The sequence below is a fragment of the Lepidochelys olivacea genome, assembly GCF_965140295.1.
Source record: "Lepidochelys olivacea isolate rLepOli2 genome assembly, chromosome: 1".
Classification (NCBI taxonomy): domain Eukaryota; kingdom Metazoa; phylum Chordata; order Testudines; family Cheloniidae; genus Lepidochelys; species Lepidochelys olivacea.
In genome coordinates, this window is record NC_140411.1 from 330571007 (window position 1) to 330586764 (window position 15758).

At 42.7% G+C, this 15758-nt stretch overlaps 1 protein-coding gene across 3 annotated transcripts in view; it reads left to right on the top strand.

Moving 5' to 3' along the window:
* PHTF2 (putative homeodomain transcription factor 2) overlaps nucleotides 1-15758 on the top strand; it is a 183417-nt gene that overhangs the window by 60269 nt on the left and 107390 nt on the right. For all 3 annotated transcript variants that reach the window (XM_084649563.1, XM_084649564.1, XM_084649562.1), the window contains exon 3: nucleotides 9373-9429. In XM_084649563.1, coding sequence (XP_084505689.1) covers nucleotides 9373-9429 — 57 coding nt within the window. The remainder of the gene's footprint in view (nucleotides 1-9372; nucleotides 9430-15758) is intronic.

A 15758-nucleotide genomic window follows, 5' to 3' on the forward strand; every position in this document is an offset into this window, starting at 1 on the left:
GGGTTGTTCCCATTCTCCAAGGGAAGGGTTTCTATTCATGTTACTTGATTCCAGAGGCAAAAGGAGGCCTCAGGCCCATTTTCTGACCTGCAAAATCTGAGCAAATATATAAAGAAACCTAGGTTTTGCACAGTGACTTTGGCCTCCATCCCCTCTCTGCATCCTGGAGACTGGTATGCTGCTCTTAACTTGAAGGATACATGTTTCCAAGTGGTTATCCATTAAAGCCGCAGGAGATTCCTTTAAGTTTCTGGTCACCAGCACCATTATCAGTTTAGTCTTTCCCTTTGGTCTGTCCACTGCCCCATGAGTATTTACAAAATGCATCGTGGCAGTGGCTGCATACCTAAGGAAAACTGGGGGGAAAGAATTTTATTACCTAGATGGCTGATTGGCTGGTATGAGGTTGCTCTGAGCTCCAAACAGAAGTCAGTCTCTCCAAGATCTGATCCCTCTTCAGAGTCAGTTGATAAACCATATTCTCCCTGATTCAGAGAGTAGAATTTACTTGGGGAAGTTTTGGATTCTACAGTAACAAAGGTGTTCCTATCTCAAGCCAGATTCCAGGCAACGTTAAAAATTACCATAGAGCTCAAAGCCCATCTGCTTTCAACATTGAGCAATTACCTGACTACTGGGTATGTGTATGTATGTGATTCGGTATGCCAGATTTCATCTGGGAAAGTTGCAGGGCTGGTTAAAATCAGTGTACTCCCTAGCTCGTCACCAATTAGACATGCTGGGTTGAGTGCCCACAAGAGTACTAGCCTTCTTGGACTGGTGGATGGATCTGGGCAATGTATGTATGGGTGTTTCCTTTGCCCCTCCCTTACCCACGCTGACTCTGGTTATGGACACTTTATTCAATTTGAATGAATTAATACCAGTGGGGTTGGATACTATTCATCTGAGGATACTGAAGGAATTAGCTGAAGATATCTCAGAGCCACTGGCAATAATATTTACAAACTCGTGGCTGACAGGAGAGGTCCCAGAAGACTGGAGAAGGCCTAGTACACTGCTGATCTTTAAAAAGCTGGGAAAGGAGGCCCTGGCAAGCTATAGACCTGTCAGACTGACTTTGATAGTTGGAAAGCTACTAGAGCAATGTATAAAACATTCAATTTGTGAATACCTGGAAGATGAAGGGGTAATTGCTAGCAGCCAGTGTGGATTCACCAAGAACAAATCATGCAAAACCAGCTTGGTTTACTTCGACAGGGTAACTGATTTGGTGGATAGAGGGGGAATGTGGTGGCCATAATGAACCTGGACTTCAGCAAGGCTTTTGACACAGTCCCACATAACGTTCTGATAAGTAAGCTGGAGAAATGCAGGCTTGATACAACTACCATTAAGTGGATACATAATTGGTTAAACAATTGCAAATGAAGAGTAACTATTAATGGAATGTTTCAGAGTAGTTTATTAATGGAATGATGTCCTATTGGAAGGAGGTCTCAAATGGGGTTCCACAGGGATCTGTTCCGGGTCTGGTGGTGTTTAACATCTTTATTAATTACTTGGATGTAGAAATAGATAGCATAATCAAGTTTGCAGGTAACACAAAGCTGGGGATGGGGTGGCTAATACTTTGGAGGATAGCACTAAAACTCAGAGATCTTGATAAATTGAAGAACTAGACACCAAAATGAAATTCATCAAAGACAAATATAAGGTGCTGTACTTTGAGAAGAAAAACCAAAAGGACAAATACAGAATGGGGGAAAACTGGCTTGACAACAGCACTGCTGAGAAGGATCTGGGATTTGTGGTGGATCACAGCCACAATGAGTCAACAATATGATGCTGTTGCAAAAAAAGCAAATGTAATTTTAGGTTGCATTAACAGAGGTGTATAACATGCAAGTCCTGGGAGGTGATAGTATCACTCTATTCGATACTGGTTAGGCGTCAGCTGGAGTGCTGTGTCCAGTGTTGGTTACCAATGTGTAGAAAGAATATAGAGAAACTGGAAAGAATTCAGAGGTGAGTGACAAAGATAAAAGGAATGGGATAAGCCATTCAAGCACAGCCTGAAGGAACTGGGTATGTTTAGTATGGAAAAGAAGGGATTAAGGCGGGATATGATAGCGGTTTTCAAGAACTTGAAAGGCTGCCACAAAAAAGATGGAGAAAAGTTGTTCTCTCTTGCCACAGAGGGTAGGACAGGAGGCAATGGGTTAAAATTACAGCATAGCAGGTTTAGATTAAATCTCAGGAAAAACTTCCTAATTGTAAGAATAGTAGGACAATGGAACAGACTGCTTTGGGAGGTTGTAGAAGCTTTTTCACTGGAGGAGGTTTTCAGAAGGAGACTGGATAGCCATCTGTCTTGGATGGCTTGGACACAACAGGTCCTGCATCTTGGAGAGAGGTTGGACTGAATGGCCCTTATGGTCCCTTGTAACCCTATGATTCTCTAGGTTGGGGAGCTCATCTAGGAAATCTACGGACTCACTGTCTATGGTCTCCTCAAGATTTGGGCTCTCCAGAAAAACATGTGAGTTGTGAGCTATTCATCTGGCACTTCTCCTCATATCAAGGGAGAGACCCTACAAGTCCTCATGGACAACACTGTAACAGTTTTCTACTTGAACAGGCACGGAGTGGCCAGATCAGGTAGTCCTTGTTTAGAAGTGATACATCTTTGAGTTTTGGTGTCACCAGAACAATACATCTCAAAGCCTTCCACCTTCTTGGTGTTCAGTACAGCTTTGCGGATCGCCTGAGCAGAACAATCCGTGAGAATCATGAGGGGTCTCTCAGCCAGGATATAGTGCGATTCATTTTTCAAATTTTGGGGGGTCAGTGTGTCTCCTAGACATGTTGGCTACTTGTCTCAACAGAATATGCCAGCTCTTTTTTGTTCCAGGGAGGTCTTAATCAAGGATCTTTGACCAGACTCTTTCGTACAGCCTTGGAAAGAGAAACTACTGTTTGCCTACCACTCCTGTACCTCCCCAGATGTTGCTCAAGCAGGATCATGCTCACATGATCCTCATAGCACCAACATGGCCTCACCAGCATTGGTTCACCAGTCTGTTTGCCGAGGCTCCTTTGATACTACCTTCAGAAGCTCATCTGAACTCCCAGGACCATGGCTGCCTGCTTCATCTGATGGCCTGAATGCTCCATGGTTAATGTCTCAGGAGGCAGTGTGTTCAGGGAATGTGCAAAACATGCTCATGAATACCAGAAAGTCACCTACTAAACATGCTTACTGGTTGAAGTGGAAATGATTATCCTTATGGTCAAAGCAAAAGGATGTTTCACCAGTCCTGGCATCTATACCATGTTTTGGACTATTTGTTCCACCTAAAACAACAAGGCCTATTAATTAGGTCCATCAGAGTTTATCTGGCAGCTGTTTCTGCTTTCCACCCTCCAACTATGGGCTGTCTGGAATTTTCTAATCCTGTGTCAATCAGATCTGGACAGAGTCTGGACACTTTAAATCCCCATGTTGTAGCACCATGGAGTCCAAGCAAGGAATGGGATCTAATTCAGGTGATGGTTCCACACTTTGAACGAATGGCTACTTGCTCTTTACTACATCTCTCTATGAAAGTAGTATTTTTGGTAGCTGTTACCTCCACGAGAAGAGTGACAGAATTACAGGTTTTGGTAGTTGACTCTCCTTAATGCAGCTTTTTTTAATAAGGAAAAGGTATACATATGTCTACATCCAAAATTCCTGACTAAAGTATCATAGAAGATTAGGGTTGGAAGAGACATCAGGAGATCATCTAGTCCAACCCCCTGCTCAAAACAGGACCAACCCCAACTAAATCATCCCAGGCAGGGCTTTGTCAAGCCGGGCCATAAAAACCTCTAAGGATGGAGATTCCACCATCTCCCTAGGTAACCCATTCCAGTGCTTCACCACCTTCCTAGTGAAATAGTGTTTCCTAATATCCAACCTAGACCTCCCCCACTCCAACGTGAGACCATTGCTCCTTGTTCTGTCATCTGCCACCACTGAAAACAGCTGAGCTCCATCCTCTTTGGAACCCCCCTTCAGGTAATTGAAGGCTCCATGATTTTTCCAGGGACTGAGGTGAGGCTGACTGGTCTGTAGTTCCCCAGATTCTCCTTCTTCCCTTTTTAAAAAAATGGGCACTATATTTACCTTTTTCCAATTGTCTGGGACCTCCCCCAATTGCCACTAGTTTTCAAAGATAATGGTAGTGACTACAATCATATCAGCCAACTCCCTCAGCACCCTTGGAGCATTGGATCCGGACCCCTGGACTTTTTTGCATGTCCAGCTTTTCTAAATAGTCCTTAACCTGCTCTTTCACCAGTGAGGGCTGCTCACCTACTCCCCTTACTGTGCTGTCCAGTGCAGCAATCTGGAAGCTGACCTTGTCTGTGAAGACCGAAGCAAAAAAAGCATTAAGTACTTCAGCTTTTTCCACATCTGTCACTAGGTTGCCTCCCCCATTCAGTAAGGGTCCCACACTTTTTTTGACTACCTTCTTGTTGCTAACATACCTGTAGAAACCCTTCTTTTTACCCTTCGCATATCTTGCTAGCTGCAACTTCAGTTATGCTTTGGCCTTCCTGATTACACCCCTGCATGCTCGAGCAATATTTTTATACTTCTCCGTAGTCATCTGTCCAAGTTTCCACTTCTTGTTAGCTTCCTTTTTGTGTTTAAGCTCACCGAAGATTTCTCTGTTAAGCCGAGCTGGTTGCCTGCCATGTTTACTATTCTTTCTACACATCGGGATGGCCTGTTCCTGCGCCCTTTAAGGCTTCTTTAAAATACAGCCACCTCTCCTCCTGGACTCCTTTCCACCTCATATAGCCTCCCAGGGGATCCTGCCCATCAGTTCCCTGAGGGAGTCAAGTCTGCTTTTCTGAAGTCCAGGGTCCGTATTCTGCTGCTCTCTTCTTCCTTTTGTCAGGATCCTGAACTCGACCATCTCATGGTCACTGCTGCCCAGGTTGCCACCTACTTCTCCTTCCCCTACCAGTTCTTCCTTGTTAATTCCTCCAGCGCTTGCACCAGGAAATTGTCTCCAACACTCTCCAAAAACTTCCTGGATTGTCTGTACACTGCTGTATCGCTCTCCCAGCAGATGTCAAGGTGATTGAAGTCCTCCATGAGAACCGGGGCCTGTGATCTGGAAACTTCTGTTAGTTGTCTGAAGAAAGCCTCATCTACCTCATCCTCCTGGTCTGGTGGTCTGTAGCAGATGCCCACCACGACATCACCCTGGTTGTTCTCACCTCTAAACTTAACCCAAAGACTCTCAACAGGCTTTTCTCCAGTTTCATACTGGAGCTCTGAGCAGTCATACTGCACTGTATGTAAGAGAGCAACTATTCTACCTTTTCTCCCTTGCTTGTCCTTCCTGAACAGTTTGTACCCAGTCATGTGAGTTAGCCCACCAAGTCTCTGTTGTTCCAGTCACATCATAGTTCCTTGACTGTGCCAGGACTTCCAATTCTTTCTGCTTGTTTCCCAGGCTTCTTGCGTTCCTGTACAGGCACTTAAAATAACTAGCTGATTGCCATACTTTCTCAGTATGGACCAGGAGGCCTCCCCATTGCACCCTCCTCTGTGTTTCCTCCTGGTATCCCACTTCCCCACTTACCTCTGGGCTTAGGTCACCAACCCCTGGTGAACTTAGTTTAATGCCCTTCTCACTAGGTTAGCAAGCCTGCCTGCAAAGATGCTTTTCCCTCTTTTAGTTAGGTGGATCTCATCTCTTCCTAGCAATCCTTCCTGGAACAACATCCCATGGTTGAAGAATCCAAAGCCCTCTCTCTGACACCACCTGCGCAACCACACATTTACCTCCACAATTTGATGGTCCTTTTCCTTCAACAGGAAGGATGGATGAGAACACGACTTGCACCTCAAACTCCTTTATCCTTCTTCCCAGAGCTACGTAGGCTGCAGTGACCCGCTCGAGGTCATTCTTGGCAATCTAATGGGTGCCCACATGAAGTAGGAAGGGGTAGTGGTACGAGGGTTTGATCAGTCTCGGCAAGCACTTGGTCACATCCTGAATTCTAGCTCCAGCCAAGCAGCACGCTCTGAGTCTCCCAGTCTGGACAGCAGATGGATGACTCCGTCCCCCTTAGGAGGGAGTCCCCGACCACCACCCATCTCCTCCCCTTGGGAGTGGTGGTCATGGAACCCCCATCTTTAGGACAATGCATCACATACCTTCCGTTCACTGGGGTCTCCTTCTGATCCCTTCCCTCAGATGACTCTTCCAAACCATTCTCTGCCCTAGTACCTGTGCAGAGAACCTGAAAACTGTTTCTTATCCCTGTCTGCATTGGGGATACATTGGTTTTCTTCTGGAGGTCACATGCTACCAATTTTCTTCCCCGTTCTGCATCGCACACTCTGATTCTTCAGCATGCTGTGCCTGCAGTACCAAACGCTGACTTCTGTCTAGAAAGTCTTCATTTTCTTTGATGCAGTGCTGGGTTAATAGTTGGGTCTCTAGTCCTTTAACCTTGTCTTCCAATATGGAGACCAGCTTGAACTTCATACAGACGAATTCGCTTCTATCCTCCTGAGAGAAAGACAAACATGGCACATCCTGTGCAGGTCACAATATCTGATGGCTCACTGTCAGTGATATCTTCCTTTTTAAGAGCCTCTGCAGATGATGTATTTACTGCTCACAGAAGCCTGATAAGCAAAAAAAAAAAACCCTCTGTGTGGGAAATCTCTCCCCCCCCCCCCAGGGCAAACTCCCTCTGTTTGCCTGTCCTCTGTTCGCCGCTCACTTGCTTCAGAACTGGCTGTTTTTTATAAGGCTGCTGTCTTGAAGCAGTTGGCCCGGCTCAAAGTCTTCACTCCAGTCAACCACTCAAGGTCCACCTAGAACAAAGTACTCCCAATTCACACTTTTCAAACAAATAACCACATGGTCATACAGTCCTGGCAACCAGCTCCAGTCAAACGAATAGTCACAGGAGACAGACACTTGTATATTCACTTCAACTGCTCACAACACAGCCCCCTCAGTGCAGCACTCACTGTAGCTCCTCCCAGACAGTTCCCAGGCAAATTCCCTCTGTTCACCTGTCCTCTGTTTGCTGCTCCAGAATTAAAGTAGCACCAGAATTCCACCTTCATCAAGTCATATACTTGTCAACTTTCTTTCCTAAGTCCCATTCTCATAAGGCTGAGGAGAGACTGCACACCTTGAATGATAAATGGATGTTGGCTTTCTACTTGGACAGAACCAGATCTTTTAGATCTTCACCACAGCTGTTTGTGACTTTTGCAGACTGGCTTAAAGGCCTTCCAGTCTTGACAGAGGATTTAATCCGCATATGTTTGTGCTATGACATTGCCAGTCATTTGCCCCTTCCAAGCAGCATAGTAGCGTAGTAGTTTCTACAAGACCTCAGACAGTTTCTATAGCTTTTTTTGGGCTTAGGTATTTATACCAGACATTTATAAAGCTGCAACTTGTACTCCTGGGAGAATTCTGCACCACTACTCAATGCAGAATTTTGCAGAAATGAAAGTGCATGCAGAATTTCCTTTCTCCCCCAGAAATGGGCTGCAGTGCTTCTGGCCCTCACTAGGGGCTACTGGACCTGGCAAAACCCAACTCACACATAGAAGACACTGTCGGGGAGAAGGAGGAAGCTGCTGTTCCCCGCATGCTCTGAGGGAAGGAGAGGGCAGCGTGCAGGAAACTCCATGCAAGCCTGGGACCCAGCATCAGGCTGTTTCTCCCTCTGGATATCCCTGGGCTCTGAGGGGTAGGAGGGCAGCTGTCTAGACTGAAGGGGGCCGTGCCTGGGCTCTGAAGGGAGAGGGAATGCAGGTATCAGGGCAAAGGGAGCCCCGTGGCTGGACTCTGGTCGGGAGGGGTTGTGGGTGTATGGCCCCCTGACTTGAGTGGAGGGGAAGGGAAAGGGGCAGAGAAACAAGAATTGGGTTGTCATAGGGGTTTCTTTAACTCTCTACTCCTGTGGGAATTTGTGTGTGTATAGTGTGGCAGAGCTCCGACCTTGCCCCCATGGGTCCCATGCTTTCACGTGGTTTATGCTAGCCTCAGAGGCTCACTGCGACCCACCATGTAGACCTTCTTTCTCTAGAGCCAGGGTACAGTCTATTGAGCCCTTTTCATCATAAGCCAGCAGGGAGGCTGGTGAGAGAACTCCCAGTCTCTGTTGTCCCTATGGGCTTATTCCAGAACAGTTTTTAGTCTCCTGTCCTGACGGGGCCTGTCTTCCCCTCCCAGGAGGTGTTTCTGTAGTGGCAGGTTGGGGGAATCCCGGGCCCTCCCTCTACTCTGGGTTCTGGCCCAGGGACCCTAATGGCAGCAGCTGTTGGCAGCTGACCTTTCACTGCCAGAGTTGCTACATTTTCCTGGGTCACTTCCCCACAGCTCCCCCACTTCTCTCTCTTAACGCCGCCTTCACCCTTACCTTAGGGCTCCCTTTCCAGTGGCTTGAGGGTGTCTTCATTACTCAGTCCTTCAGCCGCACTTGCTCTCCTTGGCCTGACTAGAGTGAGCCCTTTTATAGTATCAGAGGGGCCTTAATTAGAATCAGGTGTTCTCATTAGCTTAACAGCCTCACCTGACTTGTTGCAGGCTAATTGGAGTCATGTGTCCACCCTAGCCTGTAGTAGCCCCTGCTCTGGTCAGTCAGGGAACAGAAAACTGTTTATCCAGTGGCCAGTATATCTGCCTTCTACTACTCTGCTGTACCCAACTGGTCTGGGTCTATCACAATATTTAGACATAGTGGCTGACAGGTGTTTTGAAATAAATACCTAAATAATTGAAACTGGTGTGATTATGTAGTTTTATTTTGAGAAATAAAATTTGCAGAATTTTAAAATATTGTGCACAGAATTTTTAATTTTTGGCACAGAATTGCCCCAGGAATAAACTTGGTCATTGGTACATAACTTTTTACAACTCATTGTGCTATATCTCAATATTCCAGAGATGATGCTAAATTTGGATGAGTAATCCTTCATTCATTGTTCAGTTAGTCTCCAAAATCACCTCTGGATTGAATTGCTTGAGAGTCACCTAAAGTGGAATGGACATGCAATCTCTTGAAGGAAAAAATGGTTACTAACCTGGTCTGTATCTGTGATTCTTTGAGATGTTGCACATGCCCATTGCATGACCCACTCTCCTTTCCCTGTATATTGGAGTCCCTCAAGAAGGAATGAGGAAGGTCTGGGGGGCGGGTCTGCCCTCTATGGGATTGTGCAACAGCATAAGGTGCAAGCCCAAGGAAACGATGGTCTATTGTTTTGTGTGTTCATGCTGTACCTTACCTCTGTGAAAACAGATTTTTTTTTTTGTTGCATAATGTTTCATTAAATGTAATTTAATTCAGATATTTTTGTTCTCTTTTTAGATTGGGGCATATGATCAACAAATATGGGAAAAATCTGTTGAACAAAGAGAAATCAAGGTAACATTTTAATAATTCTTTCTGTTCATAGTGTAGGTTATGGCTAACTTAATCTTAAATTTCAAATTACATAACTATGGTGATTTACACTCCTAAAATTCTTATTGCAATGAAAAAGTAATGTTCATAATGTTCTGAATTCCAGTGTATAACAATAAGTAGTTTGTATGTTTATCGTATATTATTTCCTAATTACTGAAAAAAACGCTAGCAATCCACAGTTCATGGCAAGAACTTTCAATTTTCTTTGTATGAATTCTAATGTCAGTTGTTTGAGCTGTTTTTTACTTTCAGTTAGTTACTCTGTACCACCTTATATCCTTCTTTTTGATGGTGTCATTGTTTTGTACAGTTTATTGGACTGGTAAGTACTTCGGGTTGGTGGTTTTGTGTTACTATGCATAAGCTGCTATGCTTAACTGTAATTCTGCGTTTTGGGGTGACTAACAGAATGTCATCAGTGTTTGATGCTGCCAACTTGTTATACAAAAATAACAATTGGTAGGAGTCTTTTTTAATAGATTATGATTTTATGGAATTTATGCATAATTATGTTACATGATTATAGAAATGAAGCAGTTCTAATTTTTCCTTGCAAATTAATTTATTATACCAACTTTTTTTTTCCTCAAGTTCTGCATCTGGTAAATATGCTACTATTGCCTGGGCTAAAAGCTGTTGCTGATTTTAGCACAAATAATTCTGATAACATATAAATTGCTTAAGATTTCACTGGGTTTTAGTGTTTGGACAGTAAAATGCATAGGATGAAAATGAATAGGGGATTTTGATGCGCTTCAGGCATGTTTTATTAAGTGGAAATTCAGCTGCATTAACACATCTGAGACTGACCTGGACTGTGTAATTGTGACCCTGACTTCACTATAGATGGCTTTTTTTTGTTTGTTTGTTTTTCCCCTTTCATTCTGCACAATAATTGCTTTCTACTGAAATGTTCCTATCTTTATATCTGTTTAATGAGAAGAATGTTTGAATATATAAATATATTTTAGGTGGCACATTACTGTATACTAATAAGATAAAAATGCTTCAGTTAAATTGTTGCATCATATAGGTGTTTTTAAATTATGAACTAAATGGTTTAGCCATTGAGAGTAAGAATGAAATACTTTATAGCATTGGCTCTCAACCTTTCCAGACTACTTTACCCCATACAGGAGTCTAATTTATCTTGTGTACCCCCAAGTTTCACCTCACTTAAAAACTACTTGCTTTCAAAATCAGACATGAAAATACAGAAGTGTCACAGCACACTATTACTGAAAAATTGATTACTTTCCTATTTTTACCATATAATTATAAAATAAATCAATTGAAATATAAATATTGTACTTTGTATTTCAGGGTATAGTATATAGAGCAGTATAAACAAATCACTGTATGAAATTTTAGTTTGTACTGACTCCGCTAGTGCTTTTTAAATAGCCTGTTGTAAAACTAGGCAAATATCTAAGTGAGTTGATGTACCCCCGGAAGACCTCTGCATACCCCCTGTAAACTCAAGGGTTGTACCGTATGATTGGAGAATTTCTAACATAGTTCCTATTTTTAAGAAAGGGAAAAAAGGTGATATGGGTAACTATAGGCCTGTTAGTTTGACATCTGTAGTATGCAAGGTCTTGGAAAAAATTTTGAAGGAGAGGGTAGTTAAGGACATTGAAGTCAATGGGACAAAATACAACATGGTTTTACAAAAGGTAGATCGTGCCAAACCAACCTGATCTCCTTCTTTGAGAAAGTAACAGATTTTTTTAGACAAAGGAAACACAGTGGATCTAATTTACCTAGATTTCAGTAAGGCGTTTGATACCGTGCCACATGGGGAATTATTAGTTAAATTGGATAAGATGGGGATCAATAGGAAAATTGAAAGGTGGATAAGGAATTGGTTAAAGGGGAGACTACAATGGGTCCTACTGGAAGGTGAACTGTCAGGCTGGAGCGAGGTTACCGGTGGAGTTCCTCAAGGATAGGTTTTGGAACCAATGGGGGGAGGGATAGCTCAGTGGTTTGAGCATTGACCTGCTAAACCCAGGGTTGTGAGTTCAATCCGTGAGGGGGCCATTTAGGGATCTGGGGCAAAAATTGGGGATTGGCCCTGCTTTGAGCAGGGGGTTGGATTAGATGACCTCCTGAGGTCCCTTCCAACCCTAACCTTCTATGATTTAATCTTCTTTTTTTATTACTGACCTCGGCACAAAAAGTGGGAGTGTGCTAATAAAGTTTGCGGATGATACAAAGCTGGGAGGTATTGCCAATTTAGAGAAGGACAGGGATATCCTACAGGAGGATCTGGATGACCTAGGTAAACTGGAGTATAGTAATAGGATGAAATTTAATAGTGAGAAGTGTAAGGTCATGCATTTAGGGATTAATAACAAGAATTTTAGTTATAAAATAGGGACGCATCAATTAGAAGTAACTGAAGAGGAGAAGGACCTTGGAGTATTGGTTGATCATAGGATGACTATGAACCGCCAATGTGATATGGCCGTGAAAAAAGCTAATGTGGTCTTGGGATGCATCAGGAGAGGTATTTCCAGTAGGGATAAGGAGGTTTTAGTACCGTTATACAAGGCACTGGTGAGACCTCACCTGGAATACTGTGTGCAGTTCTGGTCTCCCATGTTTAAGAAGGATGAATTCAAACTGGAACAGGTACAGAGAAGGGCTACTAGGATGATCCGAGGAATGGAAAACTTGTCTTATGAAAGGAGACTCAAGGAGCTTGGCTTGTTCAGCCTAACTAAAAGAAGGTTGAGGGGAGATATGATTGCTCTCTATAAATATATCAGAGGGATAAATACCGGAGAGGGAGAGAAATTATTTAAGCTCAGTACCAGTGTGGACACAAGAACAAATGGATATAAACTGGCCACCAGGAAGTTTAGACTTGAAATTAGACGAAGGTTTCTAACCATCAGAGGAGTGAAGTTTTGGAATAGCCTTCCAAGGGAAGCAGTGGGGGCAAAAGATCTATCTGGCTTTAAGATTAAACTCGATAAGTTTATGGAGGAGATGGTATGATGGGATAACATGGTTTTGGTAATAAATATTCATGGTAAATAGGCCCGATGGGGTGGGATCTGAGTTACCCAGGAAAGAATTTTCTGTAGTATCTGGCTGATGAATCTTGCCCATATGCTAAGGGTTTAGCTGATAGCCACATTTGGGGTCGGGAAGGAATTTTCCTCCAGGGCAGATTGGAAGAGGCCCTGGAGGTTTTTCGCCTTCCTCTGTAGCATGGGGCACGGGTCACTTGCTGGAGGATTCTCTGCTCCTTGAAGTCTTTAAACCACGATTTGAGGACTTCAATAGCTCAGACAATAGCTCAGTTTTTCGCAGGAGTGGTGAGTGAAATTCTGTGGCCTGCGTTGTGCAGGAGGTCAGACTAGATGATCATAATGGTCTCTTCTGACCTAAATATCTATGAAAGTACACGTACCTATAGTTTAGAACCACTGCTTTATAGCACCTTTCACGTGGGAACTTTTCTTGATTTGGCAACACGTATAGGGTGACCATATATTACAGATATATGGCTCTAAAAACCCTCTTTCAACCAGAGCTCTACAGTTGGTATCACTAGTTGACCTCAGAAAGGTAGCAAAATAATAACTTGTATACAAATGTCTTCTTTCAAGTTTGTCCTTCTGGGTTACAGTGGGGAGGATGTCTGGTTGTTGGGTCTTCTGATTCATCAGAAGACCTGTGTCTTATACAGACATTGTCTAATGCAGACTGGTGAGTGTTCAAATTAAAAGGGTGGGTGGAGTGGTGGGACTTCAGAAGCATTCAACACAATAACTACCTATAATCTCAAATCCAGACATTGGGCACAGTACTTATTAATTGAAGTGTCATTTCAATGAAAACCAACAATTACCTCTGCAGTAGTATAACGATCATATAAATTTAGAAATTGAAATAAACTGTTTCATATGCATCATGTTCTTTTGAAAACATGCTGCATGCGTATCAGGGATAGCTCTTGTTTGGGCAGTCCTATTTTACAATAATTAAGCAATTATACATGAGTGATTAAAATAATGCTTTTCACTCACATTTATATTGTGAGAGTTTAGTATAGTTACGCTTCATGTAACATGCCTTTATTACAATATGTAGCTGGGGCTTTACACAACTTCAGACCTACCCTCCTGCATTGTTGTATTGCTGTTATAAAAGAACTTGCGTAAACATACAAATTCAGTAATTTATGTAGGAAAATAAAATATCTCCATAGCTGGAAAATGTTCATTATTGATCAATTATTTCTCAGGTGTCCATGTTAAAACTAAGTTCTAGTTTACAGTAAATGTTAACTGAAAATGTGCAACTAAGTTCTTTAGTGTGCATTTGCATTCTTGCTTAATTGCTTAATTCAGTTCACATTCTCTTTTCTTTTCTGTTGCATTTTATTTCTAAAGATAAAACTATATGAAAAGAATTTAAGGCCAAGGCTTTCTAAAATAACTAGTAGTTTTGGATGCTTTGATTTTTGGGTACCAACTTGAGACATCTTAAAGGGTCCTGATTTTCTGAGGCCTAGCATGAGTGCTTTTTGAAAATTTGGCTCCATTTCAGTTTGGGCATCTATCATCACTAGTCAGTTTTTAATATATTGGGCTAAAATCCCACATAAACTTGATATGTGCATTCTTTTGGGATGTTTTACCTACTAAGTGCATATTTTATTCAAATTGACTGAAATAGAGATAATATTCTAACTGAAAAAATAACACAAAACATACCTGCTTTGAAGTTTCTAAAGAGTAAACTTACATTGTAACATCTTGCAGATAGATTCTGAAAGGAACAAGGACCAAGATTTTAAAAAATAAGTAATTTTATATGCCTCAATTTTTGTGTGATCAACCTGAAATACCCTAAAATGGTCTGATTTTCAGAAAGTGATAAGCGTTCAAGCTTTAGAAAATCTGGCTCCTTTAACGTGTCTCATAACAAGCCCCCCAAACTGAAACACCCAAAATGACCTTGTCACTTTTCTAGAAACTTGGCCAGGCTAACTGTGGTGTCATGGCTGGGCATCCACTAATGTTAGTTTCAAGGTTAATGTTGCCAAGTATTTTATTTCTCTAATATTTGAGCTGTTGCATTTTGTCATTTTCAATATAACAAGTTCTAACTTTGTGCTATTAAAAATATTAATTAAAATATATTTGCAACATTTAATGGGATTACACAGGCTTATTTGGCAGCTAGGAATCTGCTCTGCCTATCAGTGTGGAACTCCTCCTTCCTGCAACAACCTGCGTTCTCAAGATTTCCTTTAGTGCTGTCATCAGTGTTCATCCCAATGCCGGCATGGATACTGGCCTCAGTACCCTCAACTCTCATGGTGCTGCATAGACTTTCTAGATTGCCTGGCGCCCCGACCAGCACTGAATCGCCTCTACCTAAAGAATACTCCTATTCTTCTGACTCCAGAGCAGTGAGAGGCTTCTCTGGGTAGATTGCAAAGGTCAAGATCTTTGCCTTCCTCAGCTTGGGAAAGGCACTGTATTACGGTAGCTCTTAGGAGCCCACGTCACGGACCAGGACCCCATTGTGCTAGGTGTCATACAAACATAGAACAGAAAGATAAGACCCCGGGATAGGGACCATAATCTGAGTATTATGAGACAACAGATGGATGGACAGAGGGGAAGAGTCCCAAGTAAACAATGAGACAATATTTGTTCAGTGATAGCCAGTAGTTCCTAAAAAGAAAAGGAGCACTTGTGGCACCTTAGAGACTAACAAATTGCCATTAGGAGTTGGGGCCTTAGCCGAGTCTGGCGCCACAAGTACTCCTTTTTACGGATACAGACTAACATGGCTGCTACTCTGAAACCAGTAGTCTCTGCACACTAGCAGCCTAACCATTGAAGAGGGATCTGAAGGTGGATAAATGAGGTAGCTTTACGTATATTTACAGAGAGTATACTCCAAGGGTGCAGGACAGGATGGGAGAAAGCATGAAGATATTTGTTCGAAAATTTGACAAGTGGGCAGTGGAGGGTGGCTTTGTTGGCCAATTGGATGAGAGAATTGACAGCTTGATAACTAATGAGATGATATGTAGAGTGAGGATTGACTGTGAAGGGCTTTGAAAGTGAATACATGCTACATTGTTTTTAATAGAGAAGTGAAGAGACATTGGCGGGGTTCAAAGAGAAGAGTGGCATGGGCAAAGTGACAGTCTCCGAAAATGATCTTTTTAGCAGCATTCTGAATGGATGCGAGTGGGGCAAGACTGCATTTGTCAGGGTCAGAGAAAAGGACATTGAAGTAATCAAGTTGTG